The sequence below is a fragment of the Spea bombifrons genome, chromosome 1 (assembly GCF_027358695.1).
Source record: "Spea bombifrons isolate aSpeBom1 chromosome 1, aSpeBom1.2.pri, whole genome shotgun sequence".
Lineage (NCBI taxonomy): Eukaryota > Metazoa > Chordata > Amphibia > Anura > Pelobatidae > Spea > Spea bombifrons.
Window position 1 is genome coordinate 11,867,422 of NC_071087.1, and position 16,078 is coordinate 11,883,499.

The window sequence follows — 16,078 nt, forward strand, 5'->3', positions numbered from 1 at the left end:
ATAGGTACTGCTGCAAAAAAGTGTAAGCGACACATCCCAGCATCTTTTGAACCACAAATCCCATGATCCGTTTAGCCTGGACCAACGCACCGCAACAGGAGCGCCCATCCGAATCCTTGCCGAGCACCGAGAGCGTTGCATTCTGGGACTTGTAGTTCGCCTGTTCCTTGATTGCGGCTTTTCGAGATTGCGGACTCCAATCCCCACCGTGCCTCGGATTTAGAGAGCCGCAGCCGCACGTTGACGTCCGGTTGCGTCGTGACGTATTGGCGTAAGACGGGAATAGCTTTCCTCCTTGTAATCCGCCATATTGGAGTCTATCTCGGCTCCGCTGTGGTCGGTTATTCGCTATCTCTGTCACCCCGGACGCGGGTATTGGTTCTGTTAACGATAACGGCGCTGCGGCACGTTATCCGCCTCAGTAAAGGTTCTGCAGCCGATTGTTTGGCCTCTTCCTGTCTCTGTGCCCCGTCTCCCGGTAGTTCGGTGGCGGCAGGTGGTGTTGCTCAGCGATGAGCCCAGCCGATGCAAAGAGAGGGGCGAAGCGGAGGAAGAACAAGCGCGGCGGAGGCAGCAGCTCCGGGGATGTGAAGGCCGCAGCTCTGCGGGGGCAACACAGTGCTGCAAACACAGGCAGCAGTGTGGGAGCAGGGAGCGGCGGAGGCCTGGTGTCCAGCACAGCCAGTAACTACACTTCCACCCCATCCGGGGCTGAGGTAAGCACATAACACCCCGGCATATATTCACATCAGACTGCCCCGAGCGAGGCCCAAGGGGCTGAGGCCTAATCTACAGGGCAGATCCCCACCTCTTCCTAGGGGATGGGCCCATGCAGCAGCCACTGTCTGTGGCAGGGAGCTCTGGCCGTTTCAGCTGCACCCCTAATGTATGTGTGTGTATATATATATATATATATATATATATATATATATATATGTAGTGTGTGCTTCTTGTGTCTGTGTTTACTGCTTCTGACCAGACCTTAGGGTTGAGCCCCCACTTTCCACACAGCTGCCTCAGTAATGGTGTCCAGTGAGAGCTTTAAATCCTTGAGTCTCCTTTAGGTTAAAATGCAGCGCAGTCTCTCTGATTCCATGATATTCCCGTGAAAAATTAGATAGGAATCGCCAAACTTGGGGTACGTTGACGATGTGGAGGGTTAAGCAATATATACGCCCGTTGTAATGTGACAGAATCCCCAATATCCATGCCTCGGGTTTTTAGTACGTGCCGGGTGTGCGCTGGTCTCTCGCTTTGGCTGTCACTGTCTTGCAGATGTGTCTGCTTTGTTTTGGGGGGGTATCTAGCGGTGTAATTTGTTGCTTTGTGTATATGATTGGCAGTAAGGTGTGCTCCGCGCTGCACTGTTTGGGCTCGCTGCCGGCAGGACTGGTGGATTTTTAAGAAATCTATATTAATATCCCTTTTTGCGGCGTCTTATAACTTATTTCATGGGTTCTTCTGGTACTTAGTGGTTCATTTCGATACCCACGGGAGCATCCCTTTGGTTTCCATGGTGACTGCTCCACATCCTCTTGTTTAATTAGAACACACTGATTTTATGTTGATGTTGAGTTGCACTCTTGTTAACCCGGTTTGTAATCAAAGCAGGCACATAAGAGGCCACGAATGATCCCACGGTTGCTTCAGTTGCGTGATTTCTTTGCTGTTTTTTTTATTATCTCTGAATAAGTTGATTCTTCTAGAGATTTACACGCTTAGATTTGCTTGTCACTTAACCTCTAGTGTCACGGAAGGTTAAAAAGGCTGGGTAGTCTCCATACAGGTATTTCAAGTCTACTGTGTTGGATATCACCCATCCATGCTTTGTTGTCATAGTTTACAGTAATTTAAAAGTAAAGAACATGCTTTCTGCGTGCCAATGATGCCGGGTCCTCTGAGGGTTAGTGATCAGTATCTTCATTGGGAGAGGCTTGGCTACTGCTGCTACCATTTAGGCCAGGGGCGTCCAACCTGTGGCCCTCCAGCTGCTCCAGGACTACATCTCCCATAATGCTCTTTCCGCTAAGGGAGGAGGATGGGAGATGTAGTCCTGCAGCAGCTGGAGGGCCGCAGGTTGGACGCCCCTGATTTAGGCTTTGCCTTAGTCATAGTACAGGTGTCATTCTGGTGTAGTACATATGAAGCCGTTGTGTGAGTGGTGTTGGTATTCTCGAGGGTATGGCTCTTAGCAATTATCAGCTTACTTCCTGAAGTGATGGCAATGATTGCGTCTTTAAGGACAGCAGACTGCTGATCAGTGACATATTGTTTGGTAATTTACACACTTACGCTACACAGAGGGATTACAAGTTACACACGGCTGGTGTGGCAGTGGGTCGTGTCTCTAGTTTGCCGTTCCTCATTCCTTCGCCTTCCGTATCTATTACAGTATGTGTAACGATGTGACCGTTCTGTTTATTTGGCATGTAGCATGCAGTGGCATCCCCAGTAAAGAAGGATGCATGTTCTTTTCTTGGGGTAAAAGCTGCAGCTCTACCATGGTCTGATTCTTGCCACCGATTAGGGGCTTGAAGCAGCCAATCAGTGGCAGGGCAGCGCTCCCATCAAATCAGTTTTATGTTGGTGTTGAGCCTGCGCAGGGGCTGACTGGCAATACGTATACCGTGTGTGAGATCGGTTTGGCAGGAGGGCCGGTAGAGGGCCAGATGCATATGGCGGGATTGTACAGACGTGGCAGCACAGAAATGTATAAACAGGACCTCTCCGCTATCCAAACCATTAGAGTGCAGACCTAACTATGCCAGTGATTCTAGTGGATAATTCTTTGAATGCCAATCCTGCGTTCTGTTGGTTGTGTAATAGTGTAAATAAAGCCAGTTTTGGTAAATCATGTTTTGATTGCCCAGCTGTTGGGCTACTGTCATGGCTGTCCAATCAGGAAAGGTGCAGAAATCCTCCTTGTTTCTGTAGCACGTATTAGAGCGTCTCTTCATTGTCCCCGTGCCTCATCGAGTTGTAGACGTTCCTAGTGGGAACGCAGATTTTAGGACCGGTTTTGTTTTCCGCAGATATAATCTCAATGTTTATTGTGTGTGTCTCGGAGATGTTTAGTGACTAAGCAATAACCATCAGTGCTTGAGTTTAATAATCCGAGCTGCTTGCATAATTATTTGCTTGCGCTTTAATTAGAACACTAGAAGAAATCTTGTATTCCTGATGACTGTACATATGGCGCTCACATCGGGGATTTGCTTTTGTGTTTTTCCCCCAAGCACAAAAATGACGTTTCCATAGTAGAGATGCTTCTTTGTTGCAGGTACGTGAATGTATAGAAATAGAGGCATGTCTGCACAGTAGATTGTGTGCGAGGGCCATGCTTTCACCTAATGTGTCCTTCTGTAAATAGTGCCCCCCACTTTACTTACATTAACTATGTACATATTTAAAAAGCAGCCATGGAAACCTCGTTCTCTGCATATGGCTGATTATAATCATTGTATATGCACCTATATAAAATGTCTAGGTGCCACAGAGCCTCTAAATCAATGGTTCTTAACCAAGGGTATCCATACCGATTGGATGTATGGGGGCCAAATGATGGGAGTATGGAACCGGATCTCTGAATCATTTATGGTGGTGATGATTTCGACAGCCTGGTGAAAGGTATTTTGGGCAATCAATTGGGGCTTATCGTTAAAACCTTAAGAACCCTACTCTGAACAGTTTTGCAGATGCCGGAGGTTGGTGGGTTTTTCTACTGTTAATGCGCAGATATACTTATTCCTCTTTCAGGTCAGATGGTGTGTCGGATTAGGGTTTGCACATACCCCCCTGAAAGCAATGTCCGTGTTGAGTGGTTCTCCTGTCACAAACCGTTATGTGCTGTAAAAAGTGTTTGCCCTCGTTTCTGCAGAAGTCCCGCTCTCATGTATGGTTATAAATGGTTTAGGTGAAAGGTATGGTTCTAGAACAGGGCTTAAAAGCTATGTAGCGTTTTACTGGCTAATGTACCTGTTTTAATAAATGATCGGTGAGGTCGATGGGAAGCAGGACTTGGTAACGTGTAGCATCCGGGAAACCTTTCGAATGGCTTCTACAGAGCGTCTTCCCCCTGTGCTTAAACAATGTCATGCTTTGGGATATGAACTCTACAAGCCCTCGTGGGCATTGATTGTTGGTAACATCTTGTATTTATAAAAAGAAAAGCCCACCTGTTTAATAGAAATGTCATATGCTTTATTTCGTTTGTGTTGATTGTATCGCACTGTTCTGTGTCAGCGTTGTTTTTTTTTGCTTTCTCGACAAATAATTGTAACGCTTTCAAGCCACTTCCATCGGCGTCTGTAAAAATACTTAGCATTTAATGGATACACCAACTATCATGTCTATTTCCCTGCATATGATAGTTGCCTTTTACATTTTCCTGGTGTCCCCCTTGCAAATGCATGTCAGGTGAATTTACTCCTTTGCCCGCCCCACAGACATCTTCCATACCGGAGAAGCATTCGGCCAAACAAATCTCCATGCAGGTGATTTACTAAATGCTAGTCGGCTCCGGCTCTCGCTTGGCTGTCCGGACCCCCATGTGCATGCACAGAAATCTCTGCCATTGATTTTAGTGGGGATACTTTCCTGCCACCGCTACTCCTGTTCTGCCCACCTAAAAATAAGATGGCAGTTATTCTTCCCATTGTGTTCTATTAAAATGCAAGTTTCATTATTTTTGAGGTATTAGCGAATGCACCTTTGCCAAGTTGAGGAACTAGGAACCAGTTTCACTCCGATACCACAGCTTCTGGAGAGTTTATTGGGAGCGTGTGTTAATAATGGCTTTGCGTGTGCAGCAGCCTGGATGTCGCTGCATACAAATCGATGCCTGTCCCTACTGAGATGCTGCCATGAACCATGGGAGTAGCAGCCGCCAAACTCCGTGTTTAACTAGCATGCAAGCGTTTGGTGGCTGCTGCTGCTGCTCCCTTTGATATAAACGCACCAAGGTGCGCGTACAGGAAGTATACTTAAGTACACTTCCTGTTTCAGTAGAGGCTGCCAAGGGGAGGCGGAAAATAGACAGGTGTCATTATTTAACTCCACAATGCATGCAAAAAATGTAATTTTACCTTATGAATTTAGGCGTTTGGGGGCTGTCCTGTGCATTTCTTGCTTCTACTTTAATTATTAAAATCCAGGTGTTACTTGGGTATACCTTTTTGCTTCATCAAAAATAAAAACCCAAATAAAATGATTATTCTGCTATGACAGTGTAGCATCTCAGCCCATCTCTCTTATGGACTGAAATTAAAGGGGGGATCATCTTGTAAAGACTGTGTTTTCCGTTTCTTACCCCATCTGTACAGCGCGGTGTGAAATCTCCTCGTTTGTCTCTATACAGAGTTTCACTGCACTGATAAACGGAAATATTGTTCATTTCACAGCCTTCTATATTGTGAATAATGGTATTTTGCATAGATACGGTGAACGTAATGCGCTGATATACTGTTGCAGAGATACGTTCAGGACGAAGATGGCGTACTGGATCAGAACTGTTTGGATTTACATCGGTTTACGATAAGACGAGACCCAAGGACAGAATAAGATTTGAGGTTTTTCACAGCAGTTTGTATCTTAGCAAAGTTTTATGGGAGTTGCAGTCCAATTGCCATTAATATCTAGCGATTATTTAGTTTGCCTTTACTACCTGCATTATTCTCCCAGGTTAAGGTATTAAACACCAGGGACCTGTCCAACCCACCTACTGAACTTAATTGCCTCTCAAATCTCAAGTGCCGCTGTAAGTGGCTTTTTATCTATTTGGCTTGCCCCATGTATGGATCAAATGCTAAAGATGTTTAATGAAATGAGATTTGTACGCTGTCGGTGCATCGTTTGTTGCGCCGCTGCGTCCCTGAAGCTCGCTGCATGGGAGCTGAAGAAGTAAATTATGTTTACGTGATGACAGGATTGAGGTTTTGTCATTCCTAGTGCATCAGATTAGCCATTTCCTTCGCATTTGGCAGACAATGTTGTCCGTGTTTATACCAATATAACTAATTACGCGTTTATCTCATTTTTGGGCTCCTGGAAACTATTGGTTAATCCCAATGCTCCAGTTGACTTTTGAATGTGATTTTTTTTTTCTTCTCTCTACTCACGCAAATGTAATGTATATGTCTAAACTATAGAAATATTGACTTCATGTTTTTTGGCTGCTATTTTGGACAGACACCAAATGTAATAGTTCTGACAGCTTCGTTACGTTAACAGCGGCAAACAGATCAAGTGGCGCCGCTCCAATATGGCACGCAATCGCTGTGCGCTGTGAATTCTGCTTGGAAAATCGCTCCTGTGGGTCTCCGATTTTGCTGTATTAATTAGGGTTTGTTGCTGTTGCTTATCTCCGTTTGATATGGGGATTTTTCCTCTTCTCAGTAGAGTATACACCGGTCTGTATTCCTATAATATGTGGACAGACTTAGAGTAGTCGTCTGGCTTCCCGACGGGCTATATAATTGTCATGCTATGTGTCCGGTATATACGGGTAGGGCCTATAACCTTCTCCCTGGTGTTACTTTTCATGGCAGGGGCGCTCGTAGGTCGTCTGCCACATACGAGTTTACTTTTTAGCATTTCCTATTTTACTCACCGTATAAAACCCTCGCAGAACGCCGATCCTTTTGTCCAGCGATAAAACCACTGAGCCTGGTACGTGTATATTCCTTACTGATCGTGACCTTTTCCCTTTGCTTTATGCTTTTTTTTTTTTGTATAACTATTGTACTTTGTGTCATGAAACATATGTGCAAGCGGTAATGTCAATAAAATATATATTAGTCACATTGTGTGCTCAGGGATGGCTCTCCGGCCACGTTTTATTATATTCTATCCCACACAGGAGCGTAATGTCTCAAAAAAGTTTTTATTTCATATAGGGCTGCAACTAACGATTATTTTAATAATCGATTAATCGGCCGATTATTTTTTCGATTAATCGATTAATCGGATAAAAAAAAACAATATGCAAATTTTTCGTTTATTTAAAAGAATTTAATGAACTGGATGTTAAAAAACAACTTAAAATTTACATTAACATTCTTATTTTGTTATGATGTAATAAAAAACAATATTTTCAAAGTACAAGAACCCAAACACAATATTTATGAAACAAAATAACCCCAAACATTCTGAAAAGAGGTGGACTATTACTGTTCAAGAAACTTTGCCCCAGCACTTTGCACTTTGCACCCAGCACTTTGCACCCAGCACTTTGCACCCAGCACTTTGCACCCAGCCCTGGCACTTTGCACCCAGCACTTTGCACCCAGCACTTTGCCCCAGCCCTGGCACTTTGCATCCAGCACTTTGCACCCAGCATTCAGCACTTTGCACCAGCACTTTGCACTTTGCACCCAGCCCTGGCACTTTGCACCCAGCACTTTGCACCCAGCCCTGGCACTTTGCACCCAGCACTGGCACTTTGCACCCAGCACTTTGCACTGTGCCCCTGCACCCAGTCTCTAACTCTGCCCTGCACCCAGCCCTGCCCCCACATTCTGCCCTGCCCCCACACTCACACTCTGCCCTGCACCCACTCTGCCCTGCACCCACACTCACACCCTGCCCTGCATCCCCACCCCCACTCTGCCCTGCACCCAGTCTCCCACTCTGCTCTGCACCCACACTCACACCCTGCATCCCCACCCCCACTCTGCCCTGCACCCAGTCTCCTGCCCTGCACCCCCCACCCCCACTCTGCCCTGCACCCCCACCCCCACTCTGCCCTGCACCCCCACCCCCACTCTGCCCTGCACCCACACTCACGAACCGCTCTGTGCGAATGGAGCCACTCGCACAGAGCGAACCGCTCTGTGCGAATGGAGCCACTCGCACAGAGCGAACCGCTCTGTGCGAATGGAGCCACTCGCACAGAGCGAACCGCTCTGTGCGAGTGGAGCCACTCGCACAGAGCGAACCGCTCTGTGCGAATGGAGCCACTCGCACAGAGCGAACCGCTCTGTGCGAGTGGAGCCACTCGCACAGAGCGAACCGCTCTGTGCGAGTGGCTCCATTCGCACAGAGCGATTCGCTCTGTGCGAGTGGCTCTGTGCGATCCGTGCACATAGACATGAAGAATACTTACCTCCGGAACGCGTCACATCCGTCACGTAGCTAAAAGAAGGCGGAGACTGCAGAGCGTGTAGCAGAAGCGGGGAACGCTCGCGGAGGTAAGTAAAAGGAGCCGAGTGCTCCAACAACGAATTGATCACTCGATTAATCGATAACGGAAATCGTTATCGATGATTTCCGTTATCGATTATTATCGATTTTATCGATTCGTTGTTTCAGCTCTAATTTCATACAGTTTTTTGGGCTTTGGTACCTTCCCCATTCTGGTGATCTCACTGTTCAGACTTTATTTGAGCGTCAGCACGTTACACGCTCTTACACAGCGGAAAATGATCACCATCTGAGTGAACCCGGACATGACAGCAAGATCCGCAAGCAAGCAAGCGTCTGTAGTTATCAAGCCGCGGTGGAATCACTGCAAGGAGTAGTAGATACTAGACCTTCGGATTCGTAGGAATTTACATTTTAATGAACTTTTCCAATTTTGTTACTTTGCATATCTGAAAAGGAGGAGGACCTCAAAGAAACGAAAAAGTCTCCCCTATGTTCTGCGCCGACTGCTCCTTCATCCACTTCGCTCCTGTCCCGGCTCCATTAACCATGCCCCCCAGAGCGCTTCCACCAACCAGCAGAGCCAGAAGACGTCACGAGACCCCATTGACTTCCAATTTCCTTCATGACTGTAAAACGTCGCTCGGATTGCTCACAGGATCAACAAGCTGTAACTAATCCTCTCCCCCTCTATAGCATCTCAGCCCGACCTCTTGGCGTAGAGGATCCCGCATCCTTACTGCTCTCCCTGTAAGCGACACTGTTGGTGAATTGTCCTCATACATATGACATGTTTGGGGGATATGTTAAGATTACACGAGTTCTGGCCAGGATGTATAACTGCTCTGCCCCTCTCAAATAATTTTACAGGTTAGGATCGAGTGATTATGGTCCAAGATAGCAAATGCTTTGAGAAACCAACTGGATGTGTGTGCCGATTAGAGATTAGAGAGGCAATTAAGTTCAGTAGGTGCAAAATAATTCCTCCCCATTAAGTTTTCCTCCTCTTCGGCAACATTACAATTTGGGGGGGGGGGCGGGAGTCGGGGGCTGTCATTTGTTACAATCCCCAGCTTAATGCAGGTAAAGCCACGTGATGGCTCACATACCCCGTAACATCGGCAAATATTTGGTTTAAAACCAACGCTAGGGCTATTATAAAGATCATGTTTAATGACGCCTGAAGTGCTGTAAAGCCAGCGCTGCTTCCCTTGCTGCAGGAGATGTTTGACACTTTAATAGGATTCATCTGCACTGCTGGAAGTGTTCTCTTGCCTCATCTTTTGTCGTTAAGCTGAACGCATCTTCTGCAAGCTAAGTATCTGGCAGAGTGGGGAGGAACAAGCGGTGCCTATGGGGCATTCTGCAGAATCCCTCCAGGCATTTGCGGGGGGGGGGATGGTGCAACTAAAAGGACCAATGCATTGAAGTCCATATGATGGCTGTGACGTCCCTTGAAATTGAAATCCGATGCAAAGTTTGAAAAGTCTTATTGCCATAGTAACCTGCAGAATGCCCGTGCTGACTGTGCCACGCTGTCGGTTGCTAAGGTAATAAGGCTGCATTTCACACTGCGCACCAGGATCACTCGTTCCAAATAACGTTCAGCATAACATGTCTTAATGGCGTGGTATTAACCCCTCTTGTGACTCGATGCACAGGCCGGTTTGGGCTTCCGCAGTTTGCGGAAAAGTAATTGAGGTCGACCCGAGGAAATATATTGCACGCTCATACTATATGAGGCACAGTCCTGTAATAGTTAAAGTATTTCACACGTGTGTGTTTGGAAATTTCCACTAGTCCAATGGGTGTAAAAATAGATTGGGGAGCGCAGCCTGTATGATAATAATGGGTGGAGGTAGGTGCTTCGAGGACCAGGAGTAGTGTTTACGTCTGAATGGCTTCATTCATAGCCGAGTGTAAAACGCGCTGGTGTATCGGCTTCGGCGTCCCTGCGTTGAGGAGGTCAATCTGTGGGCGCTGTGCTTGGCTGTCCTGTTTGCTGTGCGTTTCTCCTTGTAGCGGGCAAGCAATAAGCGTGTGTAATACCGTCCAAAATGTATGTAAAAGTTACGAGTCAGACTAAACAATTAGGAGTCTGCCAATGTGACTGCTAATACTCTGTGTGTAGAAGCGAGACGTTTCAAAAGGTCTGAGGAAGTACAAGCTCTTGAATCGTAAGCGTGTCTTCTCGTATTATTCGCATCTGTCTATAGACTTGGACATGACCTACAGCATCACGTTTTACTGTGTTTATAGTTCTTGAGTACACTTTAAATCACGTTTTATGTGGTGCCGTCTAGTGACGAGTCTTCTGTGGTTTTCAAGTTTTAACAGCATACTTTTCATAAATATTTTATCCTTTCAGCTGCTGCTTCTGGTAGAGTTTTTTTATATAAGTGCTGTGTTTTTGGTTATGTTTGTCATTTAAAAAAAAAAAGGCCCGTTTGCAATAATGAGCCTCTTTCATGGCCCAATATTATACACCGATCAGCCATAACATTATGACCACCTGTATTGGACCCCCTTTTGCTGCCAAAACAGCCCTGACCGGTCGAGGCATGGACTCCACTAGACCTCTGAAGGTGCGCTGTGGTATCTCCACCAAGACATTAGCAGCAGGTCCCTTAAGTTGCGAGGTGCGGCCTCCATGAATCGATCCTTGTGCCGTGTGTTCTCCAGGTAAGTGACGCACCCAGCCATTGCTCCATGGTCCGGTTCTTACGCTCACGTGCCCGTTATAAGCACGGTCAGCATTGGCACCCTGACTGGTCTATGGCTACCCAGCCCCATACGCCACAAACTGCACCACACTGCGTGTTTTGACACCTTTCTATTGGAACCAGCATTAACCCTGTTGCCCGCTTGCCCATTTTTCCTGCTTCTAACACATCAACTTTATAAAGCCAAATAAAATGTTCATTTGCTGCCTGATATATCCCCCCCCCCCGGCAGGAGCCATGATAACAAGATTATCCGTGTCATTCACTTCACCTGTCGGTGTCATAATGTTATGGCTGATTGGTGAATAGAAGGCATCAATTGTCTCTTAACCCGCCGATCAGGTCACTTCACATATCGATGCTTAGGGCTCTATTACTCCTCAGCGACACAGATCGCTGCTCAGTAGTTGTTGATGAGGAAATCTAGAGATTAATTTTCTCCTTTATGAACCGTTACCTCTGCCGTGCTACAGTGACTATGTAACTATCACTTTGTTTCTCCGCATGTGCGAATGGATGGAAATGGCCTACCACTCCTGTCCATGACAATGATTTAACTGTTTTTTATGTATAACTAGTTGATGCCCCTGTCATTAAAGCACATGGGTCACCTACCATCAAATGTGTCCAATCAAATCTGCCTGCGGCGGCTGTACTGCCTGTCTGGCCCATCAGTGTATTAGCGGCAGCCGCTGGACGACCTATTGTGGGCATGGTTGGCAGCACCTTCTGCTTCCAGGGCCATGGGTGACGTGCCGATGGTACCTGTGGAGGGGTCGGTGAGTTCCCATCAGTTCGGCTAGACCCCATTGGCATCCTAATGGTGGTCCTAGTGGGACGTTGACACGCTTCCTGTGCGTTGCGTTATCAGGCTACGGGCGAGGCTCTGCCTTTTAAGATTGATTATATCGCCACACGATAGCTTGGGGGGAGAAGAGCGCTTTAAGAGGTGATGCTCCTGGAAGATGGGAGCTTCTGCAGTAAGAATATTTACATGGATTATGCTTTGCATATAGTGTCAGCGTGTGTGATAATGAGGTGCGTGACAGATTCTCTTTAGAATCGTGGTAACTGTTTGCAAGTGCAGTATATAAACGCATAGTTGAAGAATGCAAATACAGCAAGGTGATTTAAACATGCACGATAAAGGCGCATGGCTCCTGGATCTAAGAAGGTCAGTCTCTACATCAGGATAAATGGGCAGACTAGACGGGCCGAATGTTTATCTGTTGTCAGATTCTGTGCTTCTATTATATGGAAACAGTCTGTAATGTTACCGTCTCTCTAATCTGGCTAATGAGTCTCGCTGAAACAAGAGGTCGAAAATCTGGAAATCCAGAATCTCAATCAATCAAGCCTACATGACACCAACCCCAGCGCTGATTAGCGGGCGCCATGCGTGATCGTGATGTTGGAACAGAGGCAGGAGAAAGCAGAGGACCTTATTAACCTGATCGCGAGTTTCTGCATTGAATTGGGTCTCTAGTAAACGTTTGCATCGTGTAAACCCTTACTGAGAATTTTGTACGGTGAGGGGGCATCGGATATTATTTTTTTTTTCATGGCCGCTAAACCTAAAACATGGCTTTCTAGCAGTGAGGGCCACACGTTCCTTGCTGTATGGTCTTGAATTCCGCTGCCTATACATTGTAGCCTTCTCTCTTACCCAACGGTTCACCTGCTTTCTGCCTCCAGCGATTCTGCCGAGGATGGCTGCCATGGCAACCCACTGTGTTTACACTGAGCTCTGCGCCGAAAAAAACTGCTCATTTTACTGCCGTGTCACATAACCAAACGCGGAGGTGAGGAAACCCACCAGAGGGTTTGCATAGTCGGCTGCTTTTAGTGCACCCTGTCTCCAGCGTAAGGATGCAAAGTGCTAGTCGAATCAGCCCAGGAAATACCCGCGTTACCATGCCGACGCTAAACCAGAAACACTCCATGTTGGTTTAGCAAAAAGGGTCGCGTGTCCTAAGATGCTGGGTGGTTCTGTACGAGTACACATTTGAGGGGCAGTATTTAAAATGTCCATGTTCCAGTATTTGGAGACGTCCCTGCTTGTGTAGGGTGGAGATTTCTTGGATTTCCTTCCTAATAAAAGTTCTATGAAACAAAAAGTCATTGGGATTGCGGCAGAACCCACTAGGCGTGTGTGTGTGTGGGGGGGTGTATGTATGTGTGTGTGTACACTAGACCTGAAACAACGAATCGATAAAATCGATAATAATCGATAACGGGAATCGTTGTCGACGATTTCCGTTATCGATTAATCGAGTGATGGATTCGTCGTTGGAGCGCTCGGCTCCTTTCACTTACCTCCGCCAGCGTTCCCCCGTTTCTGCTGCAGAGCTCTGTAGTGTCCGTCTGCTTGAAGTTACGTAATGACGGATGTGACGCGCGTGAACGATGAAGATTTGAATAAAGTTTTGCGGTTTTGCGGAGAGAGAGAGAGAGAGAGAGAGATAAATATATGATTGCCGGGTGGGAAACTGATGGGGCAGAGTGTGGGTGGGTGCAGGGCATTTCATTAAATTATTAAATATTGTTTTTTTTATCCGATTAATCGAAAAAATAATCGGCCAACTAATCGATTATTAAAATAATCGTTAGTTGCAGCCCTAGTGTACACTAACCATAATTGGACAAAATGTGTGCAAGACAAGTTACCTTCTTTTACAGCTGTGTAATATATTGTTTGTAGAGCTGAAACAACGAATCGATAAAATCGATAATAATCGATAACGGAAATCATCGATAACGATTTCCGTTATCGATTAATCGAGTGATCAATTCGTTGTTGGAGCACTCGGCTCCTTTTACTTACCTCCGCGAGCGTTCCCCGCTTCTGCTACACGCTCTGCAGTCTCCGCCTTCTTTTAGCTACGTGACGGATGTGACGCGTTCCGGAGGTAAGTATTCTTCATGTCTGTGCACGGATCGCACAGAGCGAATCGCTCTGTGCGAATGGAGCCACTCGCACAGAGCGGTTCGCTCTGTGCGAGTGGCTCCACTCGCACAGAGCGGTTCGCTCTGTGCGAGTGGCTCCATTCGCACAGAGCGGTTCGCTCTGTGCGAGTGGCTCCATTCGCACAGAGCGGTTCGCTCTGTGCGAGTGGCTCCATTCGCACAGAGCGGTTCGCTCTGTGCGAGTGGCTCCATTCGCACAGAGCGGTTCGTGAGTGTGGGTGCAGGGCAGAGTGGGGGTGGGGGTGCAGGGCAGAGTGGGGGTGGGGGTGCAGGGCAGAGTGGGGGTGGGGGGTGCAGGGCAGAGTGGGGGTGGGGATGCAGGGTGTGAGTGTGGGTGCAGAGCAGAGTGGGAGACTGGGTGCAGGGCAGAGTGGGGGTGGGGATGCAGGGCAGGGTGTGAGTGTGGGTGCAGGGCAGAGTGGGTGCAGGGCAGAGTGTGAGTGTGGGGGCAGGGCAGAATGTGGGGGCAGGGCTGGGTGCAGGGCAGAGTTAGAGACTGGGTGCAGGGGCACAGTGCAAAGTGCTGGGTGCAAAGTGCCAGTGCTGGGTGCAAAGTGCCAGGGCTGGGTGCAAAGTGCTGGGTGCAAAGTGCCAGGGCTGGGTGCAAAGTGCAAAGTGCTGGTGCAAAGTGCTGGATGCAAAGTGCCAGGGCTGGGTGCAAAGTGCTGGGTGCAAAGTGCTGGGTGCAAAGTGCCAGGGCTGGGTGCAAAGTGCTGGGTGCAAAGTGCTGGGTGCAAAGTGCAAAGTGCTGGGGCAAAGTTTCTTGAACAGTAATAGTCCACCTCTTTTCAGAATGTTTGGGGTTATTTTGTTTCATAAATATTGTGTTTGGGTTCTTGTACTTTGAAAATATTGTTTTTTATTACATCATAACAAAATAAGAATGTTAATGTAAATTTTAAGTTGTTTTTTAACATCCAGTTCATTAAATTCTTTTAAATAAACGAAAAATTTGCATATTGTTTTTTTTTATCCGATTAATCGATTAATCGAAAAAATAATCGGCCGATTAATCGATTATTAAAATAATCGTTAGTTGCAGCCCTAATTGTTTGTGTGTGTATAATAAATATATACCATATTTGCTCGGTTATAAGACGACCCCCCAAAATGTAAATATTTAGGGAAAAAAACCTGAGTATAATACTACCCTATAGGAAAAATGTTTTCACTGGTAAATATTCACATGTAAACTTTTTTCATATTTAATAAAAACTATGATTGAGAAAAAATGCATTTTTTATTTGCCAACCTTCCCCCAGATATGCTCCTCTGCCCCCCGATATGCCTTTTAACACCCTATATGCCACTCTGCCTCTACATAGCCCTTATATGCCCCCATATGCCACTATTACCCTCCCCCGACTTGTCCCCCATGCTTCAGATTCCTTGGTGTGTAGTGGGGGCAGTCGGTGGAGGTCTGTGCGATGCACGCAGACAACCTCCACTTCTGCCGGGGCTTCTATGAATGAGCACGGGAACATCATGTGACGCCGGCAGAGGTGCCCGCAGCAGCAGACCTCCACCAGCTGCCGGAGAGCATGTCCCCTGCAGCGCTGCGGGGAATCTTAGTCTTGTAGTCGGAGATCTTTTTGAGGTCTGATTAGAAGACAAACTCGAATATAAGACAGGTATTTTTTTTTTTTTTTTTTAGAGCATTGTCTTATAATCGAGGAAATACTGAATATAAACACAGAATGCTCCGGTTCACTTTGTAGATGATGTCTACACGAGCAAGCAAGAGCAGGGCCCTCTTCTCTCCCTGTACCTCCATTGTTATTTTAAAATATTCCGTTAACAGCGCTACAGAATCTGCTGGCGCTATATAAATTTTCCCTGTTAATGTAATTCTAATGTCTAAGCACAGCTCCCAGCCTGTGACTTGGTTGGTCTTGGCGAAGACGTGTCTCAGCGTTGTCTGTATTAAGGAACTGATAAGAAAGTCATTGTATGTGTTCACAGTGCCTCCTTTTCTTTCTCTCCTAGATTGCTTTAAACGGTACCCCCTTCTCAGATGGACCACTGGGCTCAGACTTTACCAGCGTCCCCCAGGTAGGCATCCGCAGCCAGGAGTTAAGGGGCTCTTAGGTCTCATGGTTTTGTTTTTCCTTTTCAAGATAACGCTCATGGAGCACTCAGAATTGTTGCAAAGCTGCATCTTATATATAGGAACATGGAATCTACAGTAAATAGGCAATTGTTCGTAATACACAACATCAATATCATGTGTAAATGTCATTTTATTTTTT

At 46.6% G+C, this 16,078-nt stretch overlaps 1 protein-coding gene across 2 annotated transcripts in view; it reads left to right on the forward strand.

Moving 5' to 3' along the window:
• The first annotated feature begins 287 nt into the window (after nucleotides 1-287).
• Nucleotides 288-16,078, forward strand: part of FAM193A (family with sequence similarity 193 member A) — a 38,952-nt gene continuing 23,161 nt past the window's right edge. The window contains exons 1-2 of one of the 2 annotated variants that reach the window (XM_053458211.1): nucleotides 288-716; nucleotides 15,816-15,881. In XM_053458211.1, the coding sequence (XP_053314186.1) occupies nucleotides 513-716; nucleotides 15,816-15,881 (270 nt within the window). In that variant the 5' untranslated portion in view covers nucleotides 288-512. The remainder of the gene's footprint in view (nucleotides 717-15,815; nucleotides 15,882-16,078) is intronic. The other variant, XM_053458210.1, reaches the window with a different exon arrangement.